General features: G+C 35.2%; 1 protein-coding gene across 1 annotated transcript; it reads left to right on the top strand.

Annotated features, from left to right (window-relative positions):
* Positions 1–962: 962 nt before the first annotated feature.
* On the top strand, positions 963–4,184 carry LOC107785800 (uncharacterized). Its single transcript, XM_016607176.2, has 2 exons — positions 963–3,783; positions 3,913–4,184. Exon 1 carries the CDS (start codon positions 1,132–1,134, stop codon positions 3,757–3,759), a length of 2,628 nt encoding a protein of 875 aa, XP_016462662.1. The 5' UTR covers positions 963–1,131; the 3' UTR covers positions 3,760–3,783; positions 3,913–4,184.
* Positions 4,185–16,502: the final 12,318 nt, after the last annotated feature.

The raw sequence follows: 16,502 nt of genomic DNA, 5'->3' as shown, positions 1-16,502 counted from the left end.
GAATTTTTCAGGGCTGGATTGGCCTTATACGGTACTAAGTGAGTGACTGTCAGTCGATGTGTATATATATATACAGGATGGAATATCCCTGGGCTGGATTATGCATAAAGAGTATTGAGTGACCGAATAATTTGTGACCAGTAGTACATGAGGTCTTACCACTTAGATGTCATATTCTTCATATTATGCAATATTGATCTATTTTTGCTTGCATTGAGTTTAACTGTTGAACTTGAAAGCATGTATTCATTTCTGTACCATTATTTATGTACTGAACTATACCTGCAGAGCTCGTCACTACTTTCAGTCCAGAGGTTAGTTTTGTTACTTATTGAGTTGGTTGTACTCATACTACACTCTGCACCTCGTGTGCAGATCCAGGTGCTTTCGGACACGGCGACTGTTAGATCTCAGAGAGCTATCAGTTGGAGACTATCAAGGTAGCTGCCTGGAGTCCGCTGACCTTGACTCTCATTCTTTCAGTTATTGTACTATTCTATACTTTCTGAGAATATTTTATCAGTCAGACTTTATTATCATTTAGATGCTCATGTACTTAGTGACATCAGATTTTAGGAGTGATTATATCTGTATTTGTGAGATTTCTTCCGCTGAATTTAATTATTATGTTTCAAACTTAAAAGATATGGTGGTTTATTGAGATTGTCGGCTTGCCTAGTATTGAGATAGGCGCCATCACGACATGTGAGATTTTGGATCGTGACACTAATGTGGATATTAGAGATCATTTACTCGGGCTTATTGGTCTAAGAGTGAGAACCAAATATGTTTGTATCATCTTTGTCCGATTGGTTTGATCTGGTTTTGAAGAGAATATTCTTACTTGAGCAAGGATATTTGTCATTTTTCGCTTTTTGGTTTACGTAAATTTAAAAGAATAAGTAATAATTAAGCTTTGATCAATTGAAAAGTTATTCCTTGGTTTTAATTACTTTCCCTGGAACCTGGAGAGTGAGAGAAAGATTCATTGACTTCCAAGTCGTTCTGATTCTATGCCCTATTCTACACGCAAGTCTTGTACTGATTTACTACCATATAAAATAGTATATATACTGCACAAGTTCACCCATAAAAAACCAAAATAATCAACTCAACATAGTTTAGTGATATATGATGAAGGTTCCCAGTAAAATATTTTCTTTACTTCAGATTTTCACTCTCTTATACCTTTTTACAGTTACTTTTGCTTCCACTGAGGAAGCAATTTCTCTCCTAAAATGGAAAGCAACTCTCCAAAACCAGAACAGTTCCTTATTGGTTTCATGGACACAAAGTTCTAAAGCATGCAAGGACTGGCATGGAGTTGTATGCTTTAATGGCAGGGTAAACAAGTTGGATATTGCAGATGCTAGTGTCATTGGTACGCTCTATGATTTTCCATTTTCATCTCTCCCTTTTCTTAAATATGTTGATCTTAGCATGAACCAGCTCTTTGGCACCATCCCACCTGAAATTAGTAAACTCACTAATCTTGTCTATCTTGACTTGTCGTTCAATCAGATTTCAGGCACAATCCCACCACAAATCGGCTTACTTGCCAAGCTTCAGACCCTCCACATAAGTGGCAATCATTTAAATGGTTCCATTCCTGAAGATATAGGTTACCTAAGGTCTCTTACTGAGTTAGATTTGAGTAATAATAGTCTAAATGGTTCTATTCCTGCTTCTTTGGGGAATTTGAACAACTTGTCCCTTTTGTGTCTTTATGATAATTACCTTTCTGGCTCCATTCATAAAGAAATAGGTTACCTATCTTCTCTTACCGAGCTAGATTTGAGTAGTAACTTTCTTAATGGTTCTATTCCTGCTTCATTGGGAAATTTGCACAGCTTGTCCCTTTTGTATCTTTATGGCAATCAACTTTCTGGCTCCATTCCTGAAGAAATAGGTCACCTAAGGACTCTTAATGGTTTGGAATTGTCCAACAACTTTCTTACTGGTTCTATTCCTTCATCATTGGGGAATTTGACCAACTTGTCTTTATTGTATCTTTTTGCCAATCAGCTTTCTGGGTCCATTCCCAAAGAAATAGGTTATCTAAGTAGTCTTACTGATTTAGAATTGTCTATTAACCTTCTGAGTGGTTCTATTCCTACTTCATTGGGGAACTTGACTAGCTTATCTCGTTTGTACCTTAATAACAATCACCTTTCTGGCCCCATTTCTTCTTCATTGGGGAATTTGGGCAACTTGTCTGTTTTATATCTTTATGCTAACGAATTTTCTGGTCCCATTCCTAGTGAGTTAGGGAATCTAAAAAACCTTAATAATATGCAATTATCGTTTAATCAACTCAATGGTTCAATTCCTACTTCCTTTGGCAACTTGAAAAACTTGCGGTATCTGTTTCTCCAAAGCAACAATCTCATTGGGGAAATTCCTTCATCTATCTGCATTTTGATATCATTGGAAGTGCTGTATTTGGGGAGAAACAACTTCCAGGGAGAAATTCAGCAATGTCTAGATAATATCAGTGGCCTCCAGGTTATGAAAATAGCATATAATAATCTCAGTGGAGGGATCCCTTCCTCTATTTGCAATTTAACATCACTACGAATTTTAGATTTGACGAGAAACAATCTTAACGGAGTAATTCCACAATGTTTTGGCAACATGGGTGGTCATCTTGAGGTTTTGGATATCCACAACAATAATCTTTCTGGGACTCTTCCAAATACTTTTAGCATTGGAAGTGTACTCAGAAGCATCGACTTGTATGACAATCAACTTTGGGGTAAAATTCCCCGATCTTTGGCCAATTGCAAAGAGTTGCAAGTTCTTGATTTAGGAGATAATCATCTCAGCGATACATTCCCGTTGTGGTTGGGAATTCTGCCAAATCTAACGGTTTTAAGCTTGAGATCAAATAAATTGCATGGACCCATTAGAACTTCAAGGGATGAAAATATGTTTCCTGAGCTTCGAATCATAGATCTCTCTTACAATGCCTTCACAGGAAACTTGTCGACGACTCTATTTCAACAATTGAAAGCCATGAGGATAATTGATCAAACAACGAAGTTACCGACATATCTTGGTAAAGTTGGAGAGAGAGATTACAATGATTCTGTGACAGTTGCAACTAAAGGACTTGAGCTTGAGCTGAGTAAAATTTTGACAGTTTACACCATTATTGATCTTTCAAGTAACAAATTTGAGGGACATATTCCAAGTATTATGGGAGATCTTATTGCACTTCGTGTATTGAATTTATCTCATAATGAATTGCAAGGTCATATACCACTATCACTTGGAAATTTATCTGTAGTCGAATCATTGGACCTTTCATTTAACCAGCTTTCGGGAGAGGTACCACAACAACTTGCTGCTCTTACGTCTCTTGCATTCTTAAATCTCTCCCACAATCATCTCCAAGGATGCATTCCTCTAGGACCTCAATTTGCTACATTTCAAAACAATTCATATGAAGGTAATGATGGATTACGTGGATTCCCTGTTTCAAGAGGTTGTGGAAGTATTTGGATACCAGAAACAAATTATACAGATTATGCGCTAGATGATAAAGAAAGCACTTCTGAATTTCTCCATGATTTCCAAAAAGCTGCTCTTATGGGATATGGAAGTGGACTATGTATTGGATTATTCATAATGTATTTCATGATCTCAACTGGAAATCTGAAATGGCTTGCAAGAATCATTGAAGGATTGGAACACAAAAGGAGAAAAAAGAAGCAGCGAGATCAAAGGGATTATAAAAGAAGAAATAATCGCTTCTAAACAAGGAGCAAGCTTTGACTTCAGGTATTCAAGTTATACGTCTTTCTTTTAGTTTATTGTAACTATTAAGATCTTAGTTTTCTTACTTTTTGTTGTAACAACTAATCTATACTAAGTGTTTGACTCACACTATCTTATTTTTCAAAATTTCAGATGTCAATGATAAGAGGACATTAGCGTAATGGATTTGGTTATTCCCAAGTTTGCTTTTAAGCTTTATTTTCTGGCATGTCTCTAATTTGCGTTTACGCATTTGTTTTCTTTTCTTGTTCGTGACTTGACAAGGTTTGTATTGATCTACTTGAGTTTTATTAGTTATCCACTTAGGTTCTTGAAGTTGAAGAGCCTCTTGAAGTAATTCTAAAGTGCAATGTTCAAGACATGTGGAAAAATAATGAAATAAACTAGAACTGAAGTAGTCTGAATAATTTGTGTTCCAATATCATAAATTGAGATCATCATTTACATTATCACCTAGTAAAAACCTTACTTTTTGTTTTTTTTTTTCTTTTCTTTTGGGGAGCAACATGAAAAAAAAAGGTCTGTAATATATGGTTCATGAAAACAGTAAAAGAAGACTTGAATGATCCTTACCATTATAGAGTAACATATCCCTACTTTTTTGGCTACTTAAGTATGGCTAGAACTTTTATTGGTCCTAAGATATTTTTGAAATAAGACTTATGAATTACAGGCAAGATATAGGACATTCTAGTAGAGAGTATATTAGAGATAATATACTAGAGAAATTACTCAGGTTACTATAGAAATTACTCAGATATAGTGAGGAAGTGGTGAAATTCCTTGAGTTAATATATCCAAAACAACTGTGAAAATCTTTAACCGCTGGAACTTAAATCAATCTTTATCTACTCAATCTGTATTTTAAAAGGATGTTTTCGGACTCGCCTCCGGACTCGTCCCAGGGCGGAGCACTATCAAAACTCCCCGAGGCTCACATATGAGGCTTACTTCTATGAGACTTACAATCCAAGCGGCCGTTTGTGCGTCCGGAACACGCCTAACGCTCTTCGTTCGAGACTCGCCTAATAGTTCGGTAGTTCCTAGCATAAATCATGCATTAAATTCCCTAATTAGCATTGTCGAAACTCAAATTTCTCTAATAAATGAATGATTAAAGTTTTATTCAGCTATAGAAATATGAAGATTTAGAGTAATTCAAAATAATGAGTTATAGTATTGCATATTTACTAGTAATTGAGAACATCCGAGAGTGAATATCATTTGAATAGCCAAATTTTCATCTTTACTTACTATAGATATTCATATTTTAGTTCTGTCTCTCAAATTATCGAACTTTTATTATTTTACTATTTGAAAGTAACTTTATATTTACTCACGAGAAGTAATATTTTAAATTACATTATTGATGGAGTTTATTTATTATTAACTTTTAAAAAGGTAAACTGTGTAAGTTGATAATATTTTTTAAAATATTATGATCTTTTAATCGTTTGAAAGATAAGACATTATAGTTGATTTTTATCTTTTAGTAACTTTAAACAGTATTGTATTGTTTACATTTAAAAAATGCTAGATATTTTATTTTTGTGAGGTTTTTAATTTAACTTTTAATGTACTTTATATATTTTTATGATTATTTTTTATATTTTATTAATTTATAATTTAAAAAATTTAAAGACCCATTGGACTTACGCCTCATGTATTGGGCTTATACCTCACCCCGTATTAAATAAAATACTCTGCCTCATGCCTCCGTCTTTTACAACACTATACTCAATTTTGAACTCTAATAGCTGGTATGGGAGATTATTTTCCTATTTTGATTGCATAGATTTAATTTTGGACAACAAAAACTATAAAAAAATTATTTTCTTAAACGATTGGACTCGATGATTTAACATTTTGCACGCTTGTGCATTGACTTGAGAATGACATTTTCTTAAATCGAAATTTATTGCCATTAAAGCACCCGTATTTGCTTGCCCCCCGTGTTAAATAAAATACTCTGCCTCATGCCTCCGTCTTTTACAATACTATACTCAATTTTGAACTCTGATAGCTGGTGTGGGAGATTATTTTCCTATTTTGATTGCATAGATTTAATTTTGGACAACAAAAACTATAAAAAAATTATTTTCTTAAACCAATGGACTCGATGATTTAACATTTTGCACGGGCAAGACTTGTGCATTGACTTGAGAATGACATTTTCTTAAATCGAAATTTATTGCCATTAAAGCACCCGTATTTGCTTGCCCCCCGTGTTAAATAAATAAAATACTCTGCCTCATGCCTCCGTCTTTTACAACACTATACTCAATTTTGAACTCTGATAGCTGGTGTGGGAGATTATTTTCCTATTTTGATTGCATAGATTTAATTTTGGACAACAAAAACTATAAAAAAATTATTTTCTTAAACGATTGGACTCGATGATTTAACATTTTGCACGGGCAAGACTTGTGCATTGACTTGAGAATGACATTTTCTTAAATCGAAATTTATTGCCATTAAAGCACCCGTATTTGCTTGCCCCCCGTGTTAAATAAATAAAATACTCTGCCTCATGCCTCCGTCTTTTACAACACTATACTCAATTTTGAACTCTGATAACTGGTGTGGGAGATTATTTTCCTATTTTGATTGCATAGATTTAATTTTGGACAACAAAAACTATAAAAAAATTATTTTCTTAAACCAATGGACTCGATGATTTAACATTTTGCACGGGCAAGACTTGTGCATTGACTTGAGAATGACATTTTCTTAAATCAAAATTTATTGCCATTAAAGCACCCGTATTTGCTTGCCCCCCGTGTTAACTAAATAAAATACTCTGTCTCATGCCTCCGTCTTTTACAACACTATACTCAATTTTGAACTCTGATAGCTAGTGTGGGAGATTATTTTCCTATTTTGATTGCATAGATTTAATTTTGGACAACAAAAACTATAAAAAAATTATTTTCTTAAACCAATGGACTCGATGATTTAACATTTTGCACGGGCAAGACTTGTGCATTGACTTGAGAATGACATTTTCTTAAATCGAAATTTATTGCCATTAAAGCACCCGTATTTGCTTGCCCCCCGTGTTAAATAAATAAAATACTCTGTCTCATGCCTCCGTCTTTTACAACACTATACTCAATTTTGAACTCTGATAGCTAGTGTGGGAGATTATTTTCCTATTTTGATTGCATAGATTTAATTTTGGACAACAAAAACTATAAAAAAATTATTTTCTTAAACCAATGGACTCGATGATTTAACATTTTGCACGGGCAAGACTTGTGCATTGACTTGAGAATGACATTTTCTTAAATCGAAATTTATTGCCATTAAAGCACCCGTATTTGCTTGCCCCCCGTGTTAAATAAATAAATTTTTCTTTGAGATAATTCTTTCTCTTATTTCTGAAGTTTGGTTCTCTTTTCCCGTCAAATTAGCACGGGTGACCCCCAAAAGTGGTGGTCTTAGTGAAATATCCCTATTTTTGACCGTCTTACAAAAGTGTCTCCCTTTTTTAGAACATTATAGATGTTCACTTTTTAAAGTTTAAAATTTTTGCCTGGCGGTGAAAAATAAAAGTTAACAATCGATTATTGTTAAAATTATTTAAATGTTAATAATTTTTGCTTAACTTTTAGTTCAAACACATATTTTGGTGATTTAATGTAAAAATCTCAAAACTGCATTGTTGAACCTTAGAAAATATTGAAGAAGACAAAATGATTCTTTTTGGTTGGTGTTATTTGATTAAATTGGTGATTGGGGATTATGTGTGTTGATATTTGAAAGCTCTGTTTCAAATTAGAGATTATTTGGAGCAGATTAGGGGTGGTTTGATCGAAATTGAAGTTGTAAATTCGAAGAACACTTATTAAAACAATCCAGGAAAAAAGTATGCCAATCCGGTTTACTTCGATGAACAACTTAACAGATAGATAAAGAAAATATAACATAAACTCTACCAACCCAGTAGAGAAATAATTGAAGAGCAGAAGTCTGATAATCTAGTAGATTTCAATGAACAACTTAATATATAAGTAGAGTAATAATAACATCAACTTTACCAATTCGGCAGAGAAATCGTAAAGAGGAAAAGTATGACAATCCGGTAGATTTCGATGAAAAATATAATCCAGTAAAGAAAACCCTGAAGAGATGTGTACGGTTCTGAAATTATTAATTAAATACCGCCAATTTTTGAAACATTCTGCTAAGACCAGCCCCAAAAAGTCCGTTGTGGTGATTAATCACCGTGTTGCACATGACGGTCTCATCGGCAACTATAGGTGCTGCAGTGGGGTGATTGTGGTAGTGATCAAGGCCACGACCATCACCGCGATGCAAATGAGAAGGAATGAAAGTAGTTGCTTGTTTAGCATTTGGAGATGGCCAATAATTTGTGATTTCCTTATCAATATATATATCTACTATCAACGGGTATCATTATACTATATTATAATGGCCCATGTCAAGACACCAAGCCTTTTAACCTTGTCTCTTCTCTCTGCCCCACCTTGTTCCTCTGCCCTAAATGGAATCCAACAAATATTTATCAATCATGTTAGTTAGATAGTTATTGCCGTATTTTAGAAGCTCACATTGAATATGTGAATTACGTTCGTAGTTGATGAAGTAGGTTTCTTACCAGAAATGTTCAATTCTTCCAATTGAACCCATTCTTAACCCTATGTACCTCCATGGAACCCACCATTGACCTCATTTTAGTGTTATAGTTTAATGATTCTAATTTTACATTGTACCTTTTTACTATTCTTTTGTATTTTCCTTTTTAACCACGCAATAACTCAGTGAAGGCTAAGCCGGCGCAATGAAGGAAATGCCGAACACTTAGGGCCATCAAAGCTAAAACCTAAAATGTGTTATAAAATAAAAACTGTAAAGTAAAGACAAGTATAGAGAGAAACTGATATATTGTTCAAACTTCAAACTTATGTACATAATGAACTGAAAACTCCTCTATTTATAGAAGAAAGGAAGTAGCTGCGAGGCTTTTCAGGAAGCAGCTGCAAGACTTTTCTTTAGCTTCTTGTAAGCTGTCTGCATGAGCTGCATGCAACCTACTTGTTTAATAAGAAGCTGCTGCAAATCATTTCATTGAGCTGCTTACAACCTGCCTGTATCAACTGCTTGTAGATAAACTTCAACAGAGTACTAAATGGATAATCTTTTTCAGGAAGATTATTTATAGCGGAGTAATAAATGGACATCCACAATATAATTATTTTCATAACACTCCCCCTTGGATGTTCATTAAAAGGTATTGTGCCTCGTTAAAACCTTACTAGGAAAAATCCAGTGGAAAAAATCCTAGTAAAGGAAAAAGAGTACACATATTTAGTAATACGCATTTCTAGCTGCCTCATTATAAAAACCTTATAAGGAAAACTCCGTGGAAAAAAATCTTAGTAAGAAAAAAAGAGTACATCGCATATTTTATTCTCCCTGATGAAAACCTTGTTTCAAATATTTGAGTCTCTGCATTCCAATCTTGTATAACATCTTCTCAAAAGTTGAAGTTGACAGAGATTTAGTAAATATATATCTGCCGGATTGTCACTTGAACGACTTTGTTGCACATCAATGTCACCATTTTTTTGAAGATCGTGTGTGTAGAATAATTTTGGTGAAATGTGCTTCGTTCTATCTCCTTTTATAAATTCTCCCTTCAATTGGGCTATGCATGCAGCATTGTCTTCGTATACAATTGTGGATCTTTTATCACACTCCAAATCTCATTTTTCTTGAATAAAATGAATCACTGATCTCAACCATACACATTCTCTACTTGCTTCATGAATAACTATTATCTCAGCATGATTTGAAGAAGTAGCAACAATTGACTGCTTTGTAGAGCGCCATGATATGACAGTACCTCCACATGTAAACACGTACCCGGTTTGAGATCGAGCTTTATGGGGATCAGATAAATAACCTACATCTGCATAACTAACAAGATCTGCACTACCTTTGTTAGCATAAAACAACCCATATCAAGAGTTCCCTTTAAATATCGCAAAATATACTTAATCCCATTCCAATGTCTCGGAGTAGGAGAAGAGCTATATCTTGCTAGTAAATTAATAGAAAATACTATGTCAGGCCTTGTAGCATTAGTAAGATACATAAGTGCACCAATTGCACAGAGATAGGGTGTTTCAGGACCAAGGAGTTCCTCATCCTCTTCTGGAGGTCGGAACGGGACCTTATTCACATCAAGTGATCGAACAACCATTGGTGTACTCAATGGGTGCGCTTTGTCCATGTAAAAGCGTTTTAACACCCTTTCTGTATAGGCAGATTGATGCATAAAGATCCCGTTTGCTAAATGTTTAATTTGCAGTCCAAGACAAATTTTTGTCTTTCCAAGATCTTTCATCTCAAATTCTTTCTTAAGATATTCAATTGCCTTTTGGAGCTCTTCTGGAGTTCCAACAAGATTTATGTCATCAACATAAACAACAAGTATAACAAATTCTAATGCCATTTTCTTTATAAAAATACATGGAAAAATAACATCATTTATGTAACCCTCTTTCAGTAAATATTCACTAAGGCGATTATACCACATGCGCCCAGATTGCTTTAAACCGTACAAAGATCTTTGTAATCTGATTGAATACATTTTTCGAGATTTCGAATATGCTTCAGGCATTTTAAATCCTTCAGGGATTTTCATGTATATCTCATTATCAAGTGACCCATACAGATAAGCTGTAACCATATCCATCATATGTAATTCAAGGCTTTCACGTAAGACTAAACTGATGAGATATAGAAATATTATGGCATCCATAACGGGTGAATATGTTTCTTCATAATCGACTCCAGGTCGTTGTGAGAATCCTTGTGCGACAAGGCGAGCCTTGTATCTTTCAACTTCATTTTGGTCATTCTTTTTTCGTACAAAAACCCATGTATGACTAACTGATTTTATACCAGCAGGTGTTTGGACTACTTGTCCAAAGATCTCTCTTTTAGCAAGTACGTTCAATTCTGATTGAATTGCCCCTTGCCATTTTGGCCAATCAGATCTTTGTTGACATTCTTCGACAGATCGGGGTTCAAAATCCTCACTATCGTGCATAATATTAAGTGCAACATTATAAGAAAAAATATTATCTACCACTATTTCAGATCGATTTAAATTAGTCCCATCACCAGTAGAACTTATTATAAGTTCCTCGCTCACTTGAGTCTCGGGTTCAGTGATTTCTTCAGGAATCTCATAACTAATCAGATCTTGGGTCTCTTCAGGAGATCCCTTCATAATATCATTTTGATCATTTGTCGATTTTTATTTTCTAGGATTTCGATCCTTAGAACCCAAAGGCCCACCACGCTTCAGGCGTGCTTTAGGTTCACTAGCTCTCATGCTAGTAGATGGTCCTGCTAGGACATCAATTCGGATAGGCACATTCTCTGCAGGGATATGTGACTTAGTTATCCTTTTTCAATCAATAAATACGTCTGGCATTTGATTTGCTATATTCTGTAAATGGATAATCTTCTGGACCTCCTGATTACATATAGGGGTATGTGGATCAAAGTGAGATAATGATGAAACTTTCCACACAATTTCTCTTTTGATTTCCTTTTTCTCTCCCCCTAATTGTGGAAAATTTGTTTCATCAAATCGACAATTTTCAAATCGAGCAGTAAATAAATCTCCCATCAATGGTTCAAGATAGCGAATAATAGAGGGTGATTCAAACCCAACATATATTCCTAACTATCTCTGCGGGCCCATCTTACTGTGCTGTGGTGGTGCTACTGGCACATATACAGTACATCCAAAAATTCGTAGATGGGTAATATTTGGTTCATGACCAAAAACTAATTGTGACGGAGAATATTTATTATAATGTGTCGGTCTGAGACAAATAAGTGATGTTGCATGCAAGATAGCATGGCCCCAAACAATAGTGGAAAATTTTATTTTCATAAGTAGTGGTCTTATTATCAATTGCAGGCGTTTAATAAATGACTCTGCAAGGCCATTTTGAGTATGAACATAAGCTACAGGATGTTCAACTTTTATCCCAACTGATAGACAATAATCATCAAAAGCTTGAGATGAGAATTCTCCAACATTATCAAGGCGAATAGCCTTTATAGGATAATCTGGGAATTGTGCCCTTAATCGAATTATTTGGGCTAATAGCTTTGCAAACGCCAGATTGCGAGATGATAGTAGGCACACATGAGATCATCTTGAAGATGCATCTATTAGGACTATAAAATATCTAAACAACCCACTTGGTGGGTGAATAGTGTAATACCCCGAAAATTTTTGAAGTATTTCAGTGTAAAGCCCCGTAAATTTCGCAAGTGAATTCAAGGTTTCGTGGTGCCGGAGTAGGCTTATGTGTTTGAGGATGGTATAAAATCTTCGCGGCGATCTTGCAAGCCACAGTTCAAACTTTTTAGGTTGAACAATGCACCGGAAAGTAAAGAAAAAATTTTGACAGAAAAGCGCGTTTATGCGGTCCATTATGCGACCACATAATCACTCTGCGGGCCGTATAATGGCCGCAGAAGTGAGCAGGAGAAGGGCCAGTCTGGGGGCAATTATGCGGTCAGCTATGCAACCGCATAACTGTTATGCGGTGCATTATGTGATCGCATAACAGTTATGCGGACCACATAGTGACCGCATACACGGGCAGATTTTTGATCGTTTTGGTCTGTAATTATGCGACCGATATGCGGTCCGCATATCCTTTATGCGGTCGCATTTGCAACCGCAGAACCTGTTCCGGAGCTCCATTTTTGGGTTTTTAAAACCCGATCATACTTCGTTAAATACACGCTTTGGGTCATTTTGAGCAAAAACTCTGATGTTTTAGAGAGAAGGGAGAGTGTTTTAGAGAGGAAAACCCTAGGCTAATTATTCATCAAGTCTTGCTCAAATCTTGGAAGATTAATAAGGAAAACCCACAAGTTCTTCATCTAAGAGGTAAGGTTCCATACCCTAGTTTTCAATTTCAAATTTGGGTAGAAGATGGTTGATTAGGAGTATGATTCATGGGTATGAGTTTATTATTTATACATGCATGTACCAATAAGAATTTTGAGAAGATTGTTGAGCTGAAATAAGTAAGGATTTGGGTTGTGGAGTGAAGAAAATCTTGTAGGAGAACCTTGTGGTTAAGTTTGCACACCTACTGTTTGATAAAATACTCAAATGAGCTGAGACCATGAATATCTTCCTAATTATGGTTCAATTTTGTTATGTCTCAAATAGATTGGGATTGCTAAAATTTTCGGAACGTTGTAGTAATTTAAGAAAAGTTCAATTGAGGTATGTTGGCTAAACTTTCTCTCTTGGAATTGAATTCCATAATGTTTCCGTGAGTTTCAAAGTATGGATTGAGTATTAAAATATTGTGGCTTGAATCATATTTCAAAAGAAAGCTAGTATGCCAAATTGTGTGAGAAAATCTCAATATTTTTAAAACTCTTAATTGCTTATATGTGTACCTAAAGTCTTGATTGGGAATGTCTTATTGTTGATAACCTATAAAGATGGTTGGAAGTGAAATCAGTGAATTGGGGATATAAAGTGTGGCCAACGTGCCAATAGTAAAAAGTATACTTATGGCCAATGGTGCCGATGTAATAAAATAATGTGAGAAAGAATATGAAATGAGCTTTGACTCAACTATTCCAAAATTAACTTAGACAATATAATTGGCTAACAGTTTATGAATTCAAGTGAGGCCCATATGTGGCTGTTTTAGCTAATGCTATGCTTTGTAAGTAATTTTCAATGTGCTTTGCATTCTTACATATTCGTGAGTGGAAATTGTGTATGATTTTAATGTGTGCTTCGATTGCCAATCATTTTACTCCATTTATTGGAAAGAAATCGATTATGTTTAAAGCCTTCATTACTAATGAACTTAAAGTTGTGATTTCTAGAATATTCTACTTGTTGATAATTATGATGATGATCTATGAAAGGGAAGAAATGAAAGTGTGGAATATAAAATACGACCATTGCGCCATGAATAAAGAATCATACATATGGCAAAGAGAGCCAATGAAATAATAATGTTGTAAGTGGTTGAAAGTACGGATTAGGTGATATATGATGTGAAAGGTTATGAGATGTACGTATTTGTACTTTTATTTCCAATGTGTTATGAAACCCTATGGACGGTCTATGAAACGCATAGGTACATTGTGTTATGAAATCTTGTGGACGGTCTATAAAACGCATAGGTACATTGTGTTATGAAATCCTGTGGACGATCTATTAAGCGCATGAGTGCATTGTGTTATGAAATACTGTGGACGGTCTATGAAATGCATAGGTACATTGTGTTATGAAATTCTGTGGATGGTCTATGAACGCATAGGTATATTGTGTTATGAAATCATGTGGACGGTCTATGAAACGCATAGGTACATTGTGTTATGAAATTCTGTGGACGGTCTATGAAACACATAGGTACATTGTGTTATGAAATCCATCGTGATATGAAATTCTGTGGACGGTCTATAAAATGCATAGGTGCATTGTGTATAAGAGGTATAGATGTATGGTATGAATAAACACTATGGACGGTCTATGAAACGCATAAGTGTATAATATGATATGTGAACACTAAGGATGGTCTAATGAGACACATTATTAATGCAGACAATAGGTGCCCCTTTTGTTGTCCTTGTTTGTACAGGTTGTTTCAATTACATTATATTATGTGTTCCACGTATAGATCATATGGGCATTCTATTTTGAAAGAGGATTTCTAGCTATACATATTAGTGTTATTCGACAGTACTAACGTCCCTTTTGCCCGGGGCGCTGCATCTTTAATGGATGTAGGTGGTTCTACAACAGGTAGCATTGATCAGTGATAGCAGTATACTCCTTTCAGCCGATTTGGTGAGCCCCACTTCATTTCGGGGTCATGTATCTTTTATTTCTCATATACTTTATGGTTGAGGTATAGCCAGAGCCTTGTTGCTGGTATTTCCATATTACTCTTCAGTTGTACTTAGAGGCTCCGTAGACAGGTTGTGGGCTATGGTTGATGTTGGAAATTGAACTAGAAATGTTGGTATTTGGAAATTATGTTTTTCATTAATTCTATAAACTCGTAATGTTTTGGAAATTATGAATGAAGCTACTAATGGGAATCAAAAGGAAGTTGTTAATAAAAAAATTTTAGTGATTGATTAATGGAGTGCATCTCCTCTTTATTCATGGATGAGTTTGGGTAGAAGGAAGTCTAATAGGCTTGCTCGGCCGGGTTCTCTCGGTTGAGCGCCGGTCGCGCTCTCTGAGTTTGGGGCGTGACAAATAGGTCCACATATATCCCCATTTTATACGTTCAAAAAAGGCAGGGGATTCAATGCCAACCTTCATTGGTGATGGTCTAGTGATCATTTTGCCTTGATAACAAGCATCACAAGAAAATTCATCATTTGTAAGAATCTTCAGGTTCTTTAATGGATGCCCACTCGAATTTTCAGTAATTCGCCTCATCATTATTGATCCAGAATGGCCCAAACGGCCATGCTAAAGCACAAAAGTATCTGAATCAGTAAACTTCCGGTTTACGATAGAGTGTGCTTCAACTGTACTAATCTTTGAATAGTATAAGCCAGAAGATAAAGTTGGTAACTTTTCTACAATGTACTTCTGGCCAGAAACATTCTTTGTAATACAAAGATATTCCATATTCATTTCATCTATCATTTTAACATGATACACATTTCGGCGGATATCCATAAAATTCAACAAGTTTCTTCGGGACTTGGAAGAGAATAATGCATTGTCTATAATAAGTTTTGTTCCCTTAGACAAAAATACAATAGCTCTTCTGGAGCTTCAATCAAACTTATATTACCAGAAATTGTAGAAACATTTGCTTTTTCCTTATGCAAATAAGAAAAGTATTTCTGATCTTTGAATATGGCATGAGTTGTTCCACTATCAATTACACAAATATCTTCATGATTGGTCTTTGATCCAAACATAATTTGAGGATTATCCATATTCTTCAAAATGACATAAACAAAATAAATATGATAGTAAACATTATTATCAAAGCATAACTTTTATTTATGTACAACAATTACATAACCATACTATCTACTACAAATAACAAAAATTAAATTATTTACATCTCTATAGATTCACTACCGATCATATGACTTGTTTCTCCTTCTGGGAGTGCAAAGTAATCAGCTACATCCAAATACATGAAGTCTAAATTATCTTTAGAAATAAAATTTGCTTCAGTATTTTTCTCTATCTTCTTCAGGGAATCTTGATATAGCTCAACAGGTTCTTTGGCGTACAACATGTACGTGACCAGTGCCCTTTTCCTCCACATCTATAGCATGTATTTTCTGGCTTTGCTGCTTGCACCGCTTCATGCTTTTGCTCCTTCCTTTTCCACTGCTGGTGGTGAGGAGGGTTCTTTGGTGCATTATTATTATCATGATTAGAGTTTCTTCCCCGACCATGGCCATGACCACGACTGGGGCCACGTCCTCTTCCACGCTTAGCTTGGTGGAAGTTTGTCTCATTCACTTCAGGGAATGGACAAGAACTAGTAGGTCGGCTTTCATGGTTTTTCATTAACAACCCATTATGTTGCTCGGCTACAAGAAGATGTGAGATAAGTTCAGAATACTTTTTGAATCCCATCTCTCGATATTGCTGCTGCATGAGCATGTTCGAGGCATGAAAAGTGATGAAAGTTTTCTCC

This window comes from Nicotiana tabacum, chromosome 12, assembly GCF_000715075.1.
Source record: "Nicotiana tabacum cultivar K326 chromosome 12, ASM71507v2, whole genome shotgun sequence".
Taxonomy (NCBI): Eukaryota; Viridiplantae; Streptophyta; class Magnoliopsida; order Solanales; family Solanaceae; genus Nicotiana; species Nicotiana tabacum.
Note: the sequence above shows the minus strand (reverse complement) of the source record. Positions and strands in the feature narration are given on the sequence as shown.